Source organism: Triplophysa dalaica, chromosome 5 (genome assembly GCF_015846415.1).
Source record: "Triplophysa dalaica isolate WHDGS20190420 chromosome 5, ASM1584641v1, whole genome shotgun sequence".
Classification (NCBI taxonomy): Eukaryota; Metazoa; Chordata; class Actinopteri; order Cypriniformes; family Nemacheilidae; genus Triplophysa; species Triplophysa dalaica.
Genome location: NC_079546.1, coordinates 7,229,895 through 7,245,114, shown reverse-complemented (window position 1 = coordinate 7,245,114; position 15,220 = coordinate 7,229,895). Strand labels below are relative to the sequence as shown.

The 15,220-nt window shown below is 39.2% G+C and overlaps 1 protein-coding gene across 1 annotated transcript in view; it reads right to left on the bottom strand.

The window, feature by feature from the left end:
* The window catches only part of col7a1l (collagen type VII alpha 1-like), a 53,343-nt gene that overhangs the window by 19,428 nt on the left and 18,695 nt on the right, over nucleotides 1-15,220 (bottom strand). The window contains 32 exon segments of the mRNA XM_056748775.1: nucleotides 221-280; nucleotides 371-442; nucleotides 1,277-1,309; nucleotides 1,414-1,449; nucleotides 1,766-1,801; nucleotides 2,604-2,648; nucleotides 2,812-2,847; nucleotides 3,024-3,068; nucleotides 3,156-3,182; nucleotides 3,319-3,378; nucleotides 3,647-3,718; nucleotides 4,068-4,121; nucleotides 4,205-4,231; nucleotides 4,347-4,442; nucleotides 4,547-4,618; nucleotides 4,728-4,772; nucleotides 5,097-5,123; nucleotides 5,209-5,289; nucleotides 5,868-5,936; nucleotides 6,728-6,754; nucleotides 6,844-6,861; nucleotides 6,965-7,042; nucleotides 7,131-7,318; nucleotides 7,789-7,932; nucleotides 8,009-8,132; nucleotides 8,325-8,464; nucleotides 8,572-8,823; nucleotides 9,427-9,573; nucleotides 10,292-10,411; nucleotides 10,512-10,658; nucleotides 10,809-10,946; nucleotides 12,034-12,183. Coding sequence (XP_056604753.1) covers nucleotides 221-280; nucleotides 371-442; nucleotides 1,277-1,309; nucleotides 1,414-1,449; nucleotides 1,766-1,801; nucleotides 2,604-2,648; nucleotides 2,812-2,847; nucleotides 3,024-3,068; nucleotides 3,156-3,182; nucleotides 3,319-3,378; nucleotides 3,647-3,718; nucleotides 4,068-4,121; nucleotides 4,205-4,231; nucleotides 4,347-4,442; nucleotides 4,547-4,618; nucleotides 4,728-4,772; nucleotides 5,097-5,123; nucleotides 5,209-5,289; nucleotides 5,868-5,936; nucleotides 6,728-6,754; nucleotides 6,844-6,861; nucleotides 6,965-7,042; nucleotides 7,131-7,318; nucleotides 7,789-7,932; nucleotides 8,009-8,132; nucleotides 8,325-8,464; nucleotides 8,572-8,823; nucleotides 9,427-9,573; nucleotides 10,292-10,411; nucleotides 10,512-10,658; nucleotides 10,809-10,946; nucleotides 12,034-12,183 — 2,666 coding nt within the window.

Genomic DNA, 15,220 nt, shown 5'->3' with positions numbered 1-15,220 from the left:
TCAATTATTTCGGTTTTTATTTACATTTATGCAAATCACCAGACTTCACAATTTCCTAGTTATTGGTGGTAATGTTGAGCAACATTTTTTTATATAGATGTATTACCTGACGAAACCCTGAGAGGTTCAACAAATCCTAAACCTTTACGTAACAGACTTCTATAGAATCTTTATATAATACTTTTCTCCATATTAAACCCGAATCCCGATGAACACTTACTCTTTCTCCACTTTCTCCTTTAGGGCCAGATTGACCAGGGATTCCAAACCCAGGGTTGCCCTTAAAAAAAGAAACACACCAGATCAGTACATTAGGAATTAAAACCTAATAATAAAAGCAGTCAACTGCCCTTCACAAACATACACTTACCTTTTCACCTTTATCTCCCTGCTCTCCTTTAGTTCCTTGAGTTCCAAGTGGCCCGACAGGCCCGACGTCACCCTTAAACACCCAGCACAGAGACAAAACATTATGAATCTTTTAACTTTTAACATTCAAAAGCATCGAGTATTAAACCAGACAAGGCATCACAGCCAATTCATGGTAACGCCCTTGTGCAACTAAGAATGCTCCCTATATACTTGAAAGTCACTTAAATCTAAAAAAAAGTTGGTGAAAGTTACAGTAACATGTTTAAAATCAACAAGTTAATTCAAGTTAAAAATATAAGTCAACACAATGAGTTTGAGTTGAGTCACTGAAACAAACATTTTTAAGTAGTATTAACTCAAAAATTTTAGGCAGACAGGTTTCTTATTTTTTCAAGTTAAGTAATTTGTTAAGTGTTCTTATCCCGTTGTTGTTTTGGCAGAGCCATCCTGGAGCCAACTTCATTCATTCACGCTTTGCTTCTTATGCTCAATTCTGTTTAATTTATTCTCGTCACCTCATAACTTTTAATGAAATGCGCCAATCACAATAGCCCCGCTGTGTTTTGGGACTTGAATCAAGACTTGGTCATCTATAAAACTGTCTTTTTTCTGTGTTCACTGACAAGCAGACCAGAGTGAAGTCTTGGTTTTATCGAAATGCTCATGGCACTAATTAACCGTGTGTAAAGTTGTCCAAAAGCTGTACGCGCTGCTTGTTTTCATCAATGCAGATGAGGAAAACCCTAAAGGAATTAACTGTCAAACTTGATTCGTGAGCTCAGAAAATAACTAAACGCTACGTGTGGGCTGTATCTCCCAAAGACGATGTAGCTGGTGCTAACACGTTAAGTCTCCTTTAAAGTTTCTATTTCTGAAGATTGAAATTGATTCTCGAACGTCTTACCCTTGCGCCCTTCTTCCCCGGAGGACCGAGAATCTGTGAAATGTGAGGGGAATTACAGTATTAGCAATAGTCTATTCTTAGCTGAAACTACAATGTGTTAGATCAGAGTTCGAGGCAATACTTGACATCTGTTTTACCCCTTTCGCTGGGTCACCGGGAGCACCATGCTGCCCCTATGAATCATACATAATAAATCTTGTATTAAGTTATGCAGCTGACACACACCACTTGCTAATAAAATGTGTCAATATAGACATGAAAGTTTCTTTTTAGATTTTATACACGCCAAAATTAAGTGGACACCCGAACATGACACAAAATCATGAGCATTGATGTGACATGAGTGTTTGGTGTCATCCTGTGACCTGGCAACCCACAGACTCTGACACAAAATAGTCAGACCTGGTAATTCGTAAAAGGTGTCCAAATAGTTTTGGCAGCATTGCTGTATTAAAGATACCAAACTTGAATGAAAAAGATTTTAGTCACCTCGTCTCCCTTTGGTCCAGCAGCTCCAGGTAAGCCCTAAAGTTTCAAAAAAGTAAAAGTAATCTCTCCTAATCATCACCAAAATGATCAAATCAGTATTCAACCAATATGAATGACCTCAGGTGCTTTGAGTCTGAAAGGTTTCTCTCTTGCAGAGCCTTTTTAGAGGTCTCCGAGCATCGATGGAGACCAAACGTTTTATCACGCTTTAGTGTTTCGGAGAGAACCGATGGATAATGAGCAGTTGAATCATTAGAGAGCTTACCTTGATCTCTCCTCTGAAGGCTGGGATTTAATAATGAGTGCATAAGTTTAATTTTAAAGTGACTGAAAGTCACTGAAAGATCGTACAAGCAGAATGCACACTCAAAAACCACAGCAATTATTAGCACAACTTTGCCTTCTCTCAGGGTCTTTTCCGTCTCATTAGGATGATCTCAACTCAGGTGTTTCTCTTCGTACTCGGGTCAATAATGTGGATCTGGAGCTTCAACGTTCGTGTCGGAGTCCATCACTGGCCAGGGGTCAGAGAGGAGGCGGACTTTTCATTTCTATTCGACTGTTTTAATTTCCCCAGAGATCTTCGGATCATTCCTGCCCTTAATAGAACTTCAACAGCACTGTACGACATAGTTTGAGGAGCTAACAAACCAATAACTGTTCAATCTAATTTGACAGACGTGGCTTTTAAACTAAGCATTGTAAAACGTTCATGTGGTTAGATTGAAATACATTACCTTGTTCAGCAAAATCTGCTCTCATTTTGCAGCTGTTCTTTATATTTATATAGTTAGTTAAATGAAGAAGAATAGAGATCAGACAAAGGTTGTGGACTTACTGCAATTCCTGTAGGCCCGACTGGCCCTGTCTCCCCACGTTCACCCTGTCAAACAAACCGGATTTACGTTTCCATTATAGAAACCAAATATTTTTTAAAAGTTCACATTGCGAAAAGAAAATTCTGACTACATATTGTAATCCCAACTGAGATATATTTTTAAAAATGATAAAATCAAGTTATCAGTTATATTAAACAGCTGTCACACCTTGACTCCTTGATCTCCTTTAGGACTTCTTTTCCCCTAAACACAGACCCACACAACAGTAAAACACTGCCATTATGATAATAATATCATTTGATAATTTTCTAATATTTAATATTGAGGAAACAAAATTGCATGGATGCATTTGAACTGTCCATGCGGATTCATGATCGAAAATCAAACACTTCTTTGTATACTGTAGCAGCTCGACGTACCCGAGGGCCTATGAGTCCCTGTGGACCTTGGATTCCAGGTTCACCCTGTGAATGAATCGAGAACCTCAACCTATGGATTTACACATTACACAAGACATCCTTACATTATTCGTCTCCATTCATTGTCCATACCTTTGGGCCTTGTAGTCCAGTATAACCCTGAAAAATAGACCAACTTAATAACCAACCTTAATTATTTGACCAAATATAATGTGTTACAAGGGTAGTGTTTGCTTTCTGCAGCAAATGATATAAAATTTTATTAAAATATGGTTTGCGCAGATAAGAAACATACCTTCTCTCCAGCTGGCCCAGGTGGACCCTGAGCGCCTTGAATTCCGATACCGTTCTCTCCCTTTATGAGTAACACAAAGGAAATTCAATCACACAACTAGGTGTAATAATTTAGGCTTTATGCTCTAAAAAAAACACGCAATGCCAGGAAGGGTATTTTTGTACGGCACAATAGATGAGCTCAGAGATTTAATTTATGCATTTACATTTTTGCAGGAAGCAATTGTCTAAAAAAGCTTTCATGCCACTTCTAAAACACAAAAAAAGCACACAAGAAACGGTTTAGTTCTCTCTCCTGCCTAAAGGTACAGTATATTGTGCATCCTTACCTTCCCACCCTTCTGACCAGGCAGTCCTGGGACTCCATCCACACCCACTGGTCCTGGCAAACCAGCTAGACCCTAATAACAAACAGATTCATATGATACGACTGATAGAATCATGTGACTTAATTCTTTGATATTTCAAAGACTAAATGCAACAATATTGTATTGTATTGTATTGTATTTGGCAGATTATTTTAGTTTTGAGCAACTGGAACAATAAAACATGGAAACACGTATGTCACATATCAACTATTTTGATGTAACTGGAGACTGAAGTGTATTAAAAGGTGAACACAAGCAAATCTAAATGATTGGCAATATATGCAAATGTGTCTCTTTATGTTAACGTAAACGCATTCAGATTTTTTTTTTTTAGCTGTGTTAGAAGAAAGTTTCAACTTTAAGAAAGTATAAGAGAACTAACATTATATCCCTGCTCTCCCTTTTCTCCTTTGGGACCTGGTTTCCCACGTGGACCCTGGAAAGAGAAGCTTTATAATAGAACACCGATCATGTTTTATGCATGCATATTTTATGTTACTTGTAAAACACAAGACTTACTTTGAGACCGGGTTCACCAGACTCCCCCTGAGAGGAAGAGGAATTATAATAACCACAATAAACAAAAATAAGTACTGTTTATTGCACGCTTCAAAATGAAAACGAACACTGAATCCGTGCATACTCAATAATTCATACCAACCTTGACGGAGATTCCAGGAGGCCCCAAGAACCCAGGTTGACCCGGCAGCCCAGGGGGACCTGATACCCCTGGGACACCAGGAGGACCCGAAGGCCCCTTTTTACAGGAAATAAAAATAAAATGAAAAACATGCAAAATATCAGAATCTGAATTAAACACAAACTGGAATTTAGCTTGGACACTCAGCTCAAGACACTCACAGAAGATCCAGGTTCTCCTTTACGTCCTGGAATAACCTCCATGCCTGCTCCTATGACATATCCTGGCTCACCCTGCGTGAAAAAAGAATCAAAAGCAGTTGAAGTTACATTACGTAGATCACAACCGTAATAAACGTGATGCTCTCTGTGTTCCTATGGACATCTGAATGATTAAACTTACTCTCTCTCCTCTCTGTCCTTTTGGTCCAGTATGACCAGCAGGTCCCTTGGACACATAAAAAACAGTGAGAGATGGAGAGAAAGGAAAGACACATTTGTCAAACATAGTAAAGAAACGTGAGTTTCCACAGGATAAAACTACAAGACATTTAATAAAAGCAGGTGAACTGACTAGTTTTAATCATTCTTCTTCATTCCATCAGTGAATCACTCAAATATAATTACAGCTTTCCGGATTCTTCTATTAAAATACGGAACAGGGCTTGGACATCACGCACACATTTTACATGAGTGAACTAATTATCCAAGTATAGCGCAATAAACTATAATATCACCACCTACGTTGTGTCCTGCATAGTGACCCACTTACCATGTCACCAGAAGTTCCAGTTGGTCCCTGCATTGAATTAAGAGAAATGATCAAATATACTAAAAGTGCAATAATCTTACACTATGTTTTATTTAGTCTGCTAATCTTTTACCCTTTGCCCTTGAGAGCCAGGGGGTCCAGTTCTACCCGGTCGACCTGGTAACCCGGGGATGCCATCGATTCCGGGAAGACCCTGGTTTTTGTTTCGTGTGGAAATAACACAAGCAAAACACAAATTTGAATTGCACCATCCTACACGGAAGAATACAAAAACGGTTTGATGTTTCTCAAACGTAACATCACAACATCTTCAATTCACATTTGACTTTGAGATCAAACACAGATCAATATGAATCGTCTGTATCGCATCGATACGCATCACAAATACAAAACAAGGAGGCACATGTCAATGGCTGATCTTGTTAGCACAACCTGTCACGTTGCATTCGCTATTCAAGAGTCGCTTTGATATGACAAGTGCTTTCATGTGTTTCCTTTCAAAAAGATAACAGAGAAAAAAGGCCTGCACAAATATCGCCTATCTATGATATTAATAATTACATTTAATCCTTTAATCTACTAAAACAACATCCGGATACAAAACCAATCCAGTTATTAACAGAACCGCTGGGTTTAAATGATAAATGCTGTAGGAATTAAAATAAAAAGGAACATGTTTTTAATAAGAGAAGGCTGTGGGGTTGTTATTGTTTGTATAGTAGGATTGTGTGGTGGATCAGTATGAGTTCTTCAGGTATTTGCTGTACTTACCCGCTCACCCTTCTCTCCTTTTGATTTTAGACTGAATGAGTCATAATGCCCTGGGCTTTGCTTCAAGCGCTATGTAAATAGAAACATATTAAAAACAAACAGGCTTACAACAATACGTCTTATTGCAGTGATGAAGGAGAAAAGAAAGAAAGTACTTTTAAAGTTTTTTCAAAATTTCCTTAAACTGTGTTAAGTGATCCTTAACAGGTTAAATCTGTGCAAGTATTGTTTAATCGCAAGGATTAAGTATAATTAATAATTGTAAAAAATGTTTTTTTTCACACCAAGAATAATCATTATTAAGATAACTACAACTATATTTGTGTCAACACAAACAGAAACGAACTTTGTAGTAATATGTTAATCTTGCGTAATGCAAATTTACACTTTCAATGTGTGTGCTCTTAAAATTTGAATGGATTTTGATTGGCTATCAATGTTTGAATGTTAATCTTAAAGTCCCCGTGAACCAGAAGGTGCGACTGTTTTACTTCTGTATTCTGCCGCATTTTCAAGTGAAACCAAATTTCGAATGAGAAAAAAAATTGTTCTTTTACTGTAAAACTGCAATATTTCATGAAAAAAAGGGACTATAGTGTTTAATTTCACTGGGACTTAAAAAATAAAAAGCTTAAAGTGATTCCATTCATATTGTTCCTCTGTTTAGTTGTTGTCATAGTTAGGTTGAGGACTCTAGATTTAGATTGATTTCCAAAACCTTATTTTTACATCTATCAAGATTGTCCTAGATGTCTAGACCATTATTATAAATAATATATAAATTCTGATTTTTTGCTTCTAAAGAAAGCAGTCACTGATGAATAGAAAAACAATATAGCAATGTGTGCTGTATGACATACCAGGCCACCAAGACCAAATCCATCGCCCTACAGTAAAGTAACAAGAACCACGTTTTAGGTGTAAACTCATCATATATATATTATAATACATCAATAGTCACATAGTGGCCACTTACCTTTTCTCCTTTCTGACCCTGCAACGAATAAAAGATATAGAATGAGCTTTCAAATAAGACCTAACATGACAGCTGAAGTATAAAGTTCAAGTTGATAATAAATAACACAGTGAAGTGTTACCCTGCAGTTGAGCGGACAGGGCCCTTCTGGTTTAGGAAGAGGCTCTGGGTCGCTCGTAGGTGTGTCTAGTTGAGCAGACTGCAAGGAATGGATAAACAGAAAAAATGTCTCGGGTCAACAGCTGGTATTGTGAAAATATTACCCATAATTCCACTCAAGGGCTCACCTCATCATGCTGTTTGAACTCTGATTGTAAAGCTTCACTACAGAGGGTGCTGATCAACTCTCTCTCGATGGTGGGCAGATCATCAAAGTCAGTGGCGAAGAAGATGTTCTTGTAGGTGGTGGGGGAAGCGATCGTCCTCAGTTCCTCAATATCCGCTTGACCGATTCCAATGGCCAGCACGCTGACACCTGCAAGTTCATAATATACGTCAATTATTTTCTATAAGACCATTTTTATTACAGATCAAATTGTTAGTCGTATAGCAATGTCAGTAGAAAAATAAATAATATGCATTTCCCTCTTTTGACATCATACACTCAAGCTGGCATGAACTCGACACGCCAACTCAATGATCCATATTATCCCGGCATGACTTGACAGCGTTCCAAAGAGCATCTTGTGCATTTCAAAGGAGGCAAGAAAATCCGACCTTTTCTATAAAGGGCTTAACACTGTCAATAAGTGACAACATAACATGCAATATCTTTATTAATTTCACATTTATTTAACAGTCTAATATTTTTATCTATTAAAAATCCCAAAATGTCCCACTTATTTCCAGGTTTACAGTTCTTTTCCTGATTTGAATTTTAAAACCTATACGTTATATTGAATTATATATGCAAAGTTATTGCATGTTTTTTATGATATTTCTCACCCAAGGCGTGTGCTATGCGGGAAGGTGGCTCTACATCATCCTGCGCTCTCCCGTCGGTCAGCAAAACTAACACGTGAGGAGCTTCCTGCCTCATTCCCAAAGACTCCTGAAACAGCTCCCTGAGGACATAGCTGATCCCACGACCTACATATACAATACACATCTTAACACAATCATCAATAACAGTTCATATTTAAAATGTGGGAACGTGCATATGCACCTGTTTTTGTATTCCCCCCTCCATAGCGAACTTCTCTGAGCGCTCTCAAAACCGAGTTGCGATCTTTGTGAGTCTTCAGGTTGAACTCGATTCTGGGCTGATCGCTGTAGTGAACTACTGCTATCTGAGCAAAAACAAGTTAATGAGATGGTTCAGCCCACACCTTCACCGTTTGATGCTGGCCGCCTTGAAGTTTGATCAAAGTACTCATTTGTTTGATTTTCTGCTCATTACAAAACTACTAATTCAGTGAGTTAGACACATACTGATACTCAGTGAGGTTTAAAGACCATCATCATGTAGCTTCATGCTTTACCTGTGTTCCTTTAGGTCCTACAGAGGGGAAGTAGGTGACGATTCTGAACAGGAAGTCCTTCAGCTTGGCGAAATTATTGGAACCAATACTTGAGGATTCATCGACCAAAAAAGCAATGTCTGCCTTCCCCCTGCCACAAACTAAGAGAGAAATATTCACAATTCCTTCATATACACATATTTGTAGCGCAGAAAAATCAAGTAAGACCAAGTTTAAATCAGAGATTTGTTTGGAGCATAACTATCACCCGGACCAGGAGGCGGAGTCTCTACAGACAGGGTGGTTCTTTCATTTGCTGTGGTCATTCTGGTCAGTGATTGGGGCATCTGGCCTACGGTGACCTGAGGCCTCGTTGCAGGTTTCTGAGTGGTAGTGGGTGCGCTGGGGGCTTTGGCAACAGGTGTTCGGCTGGTTGTAAGATGGACATCATTGTAGTTGCTATGAGCTGAGACATGAGCAGGTGTGGGGCTATGCACAGGAATGAGACGAGGAACCCCCACTGTAAGACAATCAAACAAAGTTTGAAACCAATATTCCCGGGTTAGCATATTTCGGTGCATCAACCAAAAACAAACAAACATAATTTATATTATATATTTTACTTTTCTACAAGGTGAAAATAGTTTGGACAAAATAAGAAGAATAAGTCAACTATAGACGGTTTCGTTGGACGCATTAGCCTGGCTTGAAGTTAAATTCGCTCCGCATATTAATTGTATTAAATGAAATTTGAAATTAAATGAGACCTTTTTGGAGGTCTACGGGAAGTTATGTTTTGGCCACATAACATTTGTTTATGTTGTTGCCTCTAGAACAGTCTATACCTCATTATTAGGACTTTATCTGGAATACTTGAGCCTGTCAATATTATAAGAATGAAAAATTAACTACAGTACAGCTTTATAAAACTTATATATTGTGTAACATGGTCACATAAATCGACTTGACTGTACATTATAGCTTTAGAATAGAATGGAATATAAGTTTTATTTTCATTGTACAACATTTTATCAATGTAAATATAAATATTGTATTATAATGGGAAATTAGTATAATTAAACAAAGTATATAGTTGATGATGTTAGCAAACATGAGGTCTTACAGATCCTCTTTGTGATGGTTGTGACCGGACCCTCCACTTCTCCATAAAGCGGTCTGATGGAAAAGATGTAGGTTCTCCCATACTGGAGCTCTCTGACCTTGTAGGAGGTAAAAGTGGAGCTGAGGAGCTCGGAGGAGATCACCACCTCTACAGAAAATTCAGCATTAGGGAAAAGTTTACTCACAACGTTACTTATGTTTCTAAACAGTCAGATGACGGACACAGCTGACAACAGAAAACAAAAATCAAGAACATCTGCGAACATCTATTTTCTGAAAAAGATCTGCTTGTGCTGAGATAAACTCATTATATATCGGTTTAAGGGCACGATGACTTTGCTATTCCAAAAATGTTTAGCATTTCTCTGGGTCACACTCTTTTATGTGTCACAGGCAAAAGAAGAAGCGCCTATCTTCAAACCTTCGTGTTGAAGCATAGGACAGTCTCATTAAAGGATGGACCCGGCTGACGCCATCATAATAACAGGAATGAGTCACATATCTCTTCTTGACATTATCTACACCACCTATTCATTTTTTTCTTGTCTCATGCATCAGACATAAAGTCCTTTGTGGGAGTAACGCTTATTACAAGTGCTTATCTGCAATCGTTTCTGCCCTGCCATTTAATGATACTCATTATCAAATGAATTGCAAGAACTAACCTTTGCTTAGTCCCCTTAAAATCCCAGAGATGGCAAAAAATCGTTCCACAGGGTTGAGGAGAGTAAATGTGATTTCTGTACTTTTACATTTATGCATTTGCCAGACAAAGCTAATTACAAGTTGAGTTACAGAGAAACCAAGTGACAAGACAATTATTTAATTTTTAGGTCTTATTGTGTATAGCTTCTTGTGTTTCTGACCTGAAATGTGTCTCCAGGACAGCAGATACCCGGAGACTCCGGCCACACTGGTCCAGTTCAGTACAGTGCTGTTGTCTGTGGTGTTCAGAGCACTAAATCCAGTGACTTTAGGCAGATCCACTGTAATAACGCAACAACATTCTTTGATATAAATACTTTTAGATTTTGGGGATCCCATCCCAGATCTTGACTCGCAAAATGCAACAGATAAGAGACTCACAAGTGCGGGGGGTCACCATGACTGGACTTCCTTCTTTGCCTCTCACCATTCCAGACACCTGGATCTTGTAGGCGGAGCTAGCAGGAAGACCAGTAATGGTGAAAGATGTAGTAGAAGAAGATACAACCTCACTCTTCTTTACTCCACCTGGGGGAAACACACAGAACTGAAAAATTAGGTCTACTGAAAAATGCCTGTTACATAGGACTTGGTCTTGAATCCACCAAAACAACTTCTACACAACCAAGACAGACAGATAGATATATGGTGCAAGTAATATTTGAGGACTGTGCCAACCATGGAAGGGGCTCCAGGTGATCTTGTATCCAGTGACCCCTGGCGTTTTCCTCCAGCCCAGTGTGAAGGAGCTGGCACCGATGTCCACCACCTTCACCTCGCGAACTGCCTCAATCACCTCAGAGTCTGAAATAAATGCTGCCAAAAGGACAAAACAATTGCTGATGGCTTGATCACATAATTTAAAGATAATAAACCTAGAGGATACAAATCTTGGATGGCCAAGCATTCCAAGTAAATGATCGTTCAAATTATGAATAATAAATAATATAAATGATAAACATTATGGATGTAGATGAGCTGCAGTTGTCCTTACGTTTCCCAAAGAAACAAGATGAAAAACAGACTCCCGTGGTTGCATAAAATTCTTTAAAGTCAAAGGAGTTGGGAGAAGCTGTCACTCAATAAGATAGTTTTATTGTTACAATAGCAACATATGTTCGGTGTATTTTCCTGCTCTTCACATAAGCCCAGATGCTTTAAGTGAAGATGTGCTGATAACAGTGTAATACTGACAGCAGTGAAACACATTCATACACACACGTAGATCTAAACGGGCACACAAACACACAGCTTCAGTAAAAATACTGCTCCAGACAGCTGTGGTTCTAAAGCTGGGGGCTCAAAACACAGGAGCTGTCAATCAATCTCCTGATATCCCACAATCCCTTTGGAACAACGGATGGAACATCTCCATATCCCCGCCCCCGGGTGCCTGAAGCGCCTAATTAAGCGATCAGAGTTTCCTTTTTATGGCTTTAATAAAAGACGCGTGTCTGTTGATCAGCTGTCATTGAGAGCACACACAGAGCAAAACAGAGTGATCCCATACCGCAAAGACAAGACATGTCAAGTAAAGGTTATCGTTAATGTTTTCTACCGAGACAGAGGAACAAAGTGAAACACTTTGGAGCGCTTAACAGGACACAGACAACAATAAATAAAGCAGGATATACTTAAACTGTTACGGTTTTTAATAGCACTTCAACCTTCTGGACTCGGATGTGTTTCCAACATCCACCCACCGACTTCTTAAGCTATTTTTTACCCTATTATTTAGTGTGTGCATTTTCAATGTGTCTATTAACATAAAGGCAAAACATGCACTATTTGCACTAGAAGGCAAAGAATATTACTATGTTAACTGAAATATAATTACAATAGCTTTTTCCTGATATCTGTGAATGAGTTTACTGATGTGTCTTTTCTTGGAGCTGGTCAGTACCTGTTTGCTGTGAAAGGGTGATTTCTGGCCCTTCTGTGTTGCTGTAGAGAGCGTAAATGCTGATAGAATAAACAGTGTTTGCCTGAAGACCAGATATGCTGTGACTCAAAGCGCTGCGGTCAAGATACCGGCTCTGGGGACGCACCAGTTCTGGGATAGAAAATAGGCACACTTATAACTCAAATCAATTAGATTTTGTTGTTTAAGAAAAAACAATATGTCTGAAAGCACCAAACTTTAATTTTGCTAAATTATTAGAAAAGAATAGAATAGAATAGTGGTGTGGAACAAAATGAAATGGAGCGGAAAAGAGTGGAGTGGAGTAAAGTGGAATGGAATAGAATAGTGGTGTAGAATAAAATGGAATGGAGTGGAAAAGAGTGGAGTGAAATGGAATGGAGCGGAGCGGAGCGGAGTTGAGTAGAGTGGAATGGAATGGAATAGAATAGTGGTGTAGAATAAAATGGAATGGAGTGGAAAAGAGTGGAGTGGAGTGGAGTGGAATGGAGCGGAGTTGAGTGGAGAAGAGTGGAATGGAATAGAATAGAAAAGAGCTGTAGAATAAAATGGAATGGAGTGGAAAAGAATGGAGTGGAGTGGAATGGAGCGGAGTGAAGTGGAGTAGGGTGAAATGGAATAGAATAGCGGTGTAGAATAAAATGGAATGGAAAGGAAAAGAGTGGAGTGGACTAAAGTGGAATGGAATGGAATAGAATAGCGCTGTAGAATAAAATGGAATGGACTGGAAAAGAGTGGAGTGGAATTGAATGTAATGGAGCGGAGCGCAGTTGAGTGGAGTAGAGTGGAATGGAATAGAATAGGATAGTGGTGTAGAATAAAATGGAATGAAGTGGAAAAGAGTGGAGTAGAGTGGAGTGAAGTGAAGTTGAATGGAGCGGAGTTGAGTGGAGTAGAGTGGAATGGAATAGAATAGAATAGAGGTGTAGAATAAAATGGAATGGAGTGGAAAAGAGTGGACTGGACTAAAGTGGTATGGAATAGAATACCGGTGTAGAATAAAATGGAATGGAGTGGAAAAGAGTGGAGTGGAGTGGAGTGGAATGGAGCGGAGTTGAGTGGAGAAGAGTGGAATGGAATAGAATAGAAAAGAGCTGTAGAATAAAATGGAATGGAGTGGAAAAGAATGGAGTGGAGTGGAATGGAGCGGAGTGAAGTGGAGTAGGGTGAAATGGAATAGAATAGCGGTGTAGAATAAAATGGAATGGAAAGGAAAAGAGTGGAGTGGACTAAAGTGGAATGGAATGGAATAGAATAGCGCTGTAGAATAAAATGGAATGGACTGGAAAAGAGTGGAGTGGAATTGAATGTAATGGAGCGGAGCGCAGTTGAGTGGAGTAGAGTGGAATGGAATAGAATAGGATAGTGGTGTAGAATAAAATGGAATGAAGTGGAAAAGAGTGGAGTAGAGTGGAGTGAAGTGAAGTTGAATGGAGCGGAGTTGAGTGGAGTAGAGTGGAATGGAATAGAATAGAATAGAGGTGTAGAATAAAATGGAATGGAGTGGAAAAGAGTGGACTGGACTAAAGTGGTATGGAATAGAATACCGGTGTAGAATAAAATGGAATGGAGTGGAAAAGAGTGGAGTAGAGTGGAGTGGAATGGAGCGGAGTTGAGTGGAGAAGAGTGGAATGGAATAGAATAGAAAAGAGCTGTAGAATAAAATGGAATGGAGTGGAAAAGAATGGAGTGGAGTGGAGTGAAGTGAAGTTGAATGGAGCGGAGTTGAGTGGAGTAGAGTGGAATGGAATAGAATAGAATAGAGGTGTAGAATAAAATGGAATGGAGTGGAAAAGAGTGGACTGGACTAAAGTGGTATGGAATAGAATACCGGTGTAGAATAAAATGGAATGGAGTGGAAAAGAGTGGAGTGGAGTGGAGTGGAATGGAGCGGAGTTGAGTGGAGAAGAGTGGAATGGAATAGAATAGAAAAGAGCTGTAGAATAAAATGGAATGGAGTGGAAAAGAATGGAGTGGAGTGGAATGGAGCGGAGTGAAGTGGAGTAGGGTGAAATGGAATAGAATAGCGCTGTAGAATAAAATGGAATGGACTGGAAAAGAGTGGAGTGGAATTGAATGTAATGGAGCGGAGCGCAGTTGAGTGGAGTAGAGTGGAATGGAATAGAATAGGATAGTGGTGTAGAATAAAATGGAATGAAGTGGAAAAGAGTGGAGTAGAGTGGAGTGAAGTGAAGTTGAATGGAGCGGAGTTGAGTGGAGTAGAGTGGAATGGAATAGAATAGAATAGAGGTGTAGAATAAAATGGAATGGAGTGGAAAAGAGTGGACTGGACTAAAGTGGTATGGAATAGAATACCGGTGTAGAATAAAATGGAATGGAGTGGAAAAGAGTGGAGTAGAGTGGAGTGGAATGGAGCGGAGTTGAGTGGAGAAGAGTGGAATGGAATAGAATAGAAAAGAGCTGTAGAATAAAATGGAATGGAGTGGAAAAGAATGGAGTGGAGTGGAGTGAAGTGAAGTTGAATGGAGCGGAGTTGAGTGGAGTAGAGTGGAATGGAATAGAATAGAATAGAGGTGTAGAATAAAATGGAATGGAGTGGAAAAGAGTGGACTGGACTAAAGTGGTATGGAATAGAATACCGGTGTAGAATAAAATGGAATGGAGTGGAAAAGAGTGGAGTGGAGTGGAGTGGAATGGAGCGGAGTTGAGTGGAGAAGAGTGGAATGGAATAGAATAGAAAAGAGCTGTAGAATAAAATGGAATGGAGTGGAAAAGAATGGAGTGGAGTGGAATGGAGCGGAGTGAAGTGGAGTAGGGTGAAATGGAATAGAATAGCGCTGTAGAATAAAATGGAATGGACTGGAAAAGAGTGGAGTGGAATTGAATGTAATGGAGCGGAGCGCAGTTGAGTGGAGTAGAGTGGAATGGAATAGAATAGGATAGTGGTGTAGAATAAAATGGAATGAAGTGGAAAAGAGTGGAGTAGAGTGGAGTGAAGTGAAGTTGAATGGAGCGGAGTTGAGTGGAGTAGAGTGGAATGGAATAGAATAGAATAGAGGTGTAGAATAAAATGGAATGGAGTGGAAAAGAGTGGACTGGACTAAAGTGGTATGGAATAGAATACCGGTGTAGAATAAAATGGAATGGAGTGGAAAAGAGTGGAGTAGAGTGGAGTGGAATGGAATAGCGGTGTAGAATAAAATGGAAT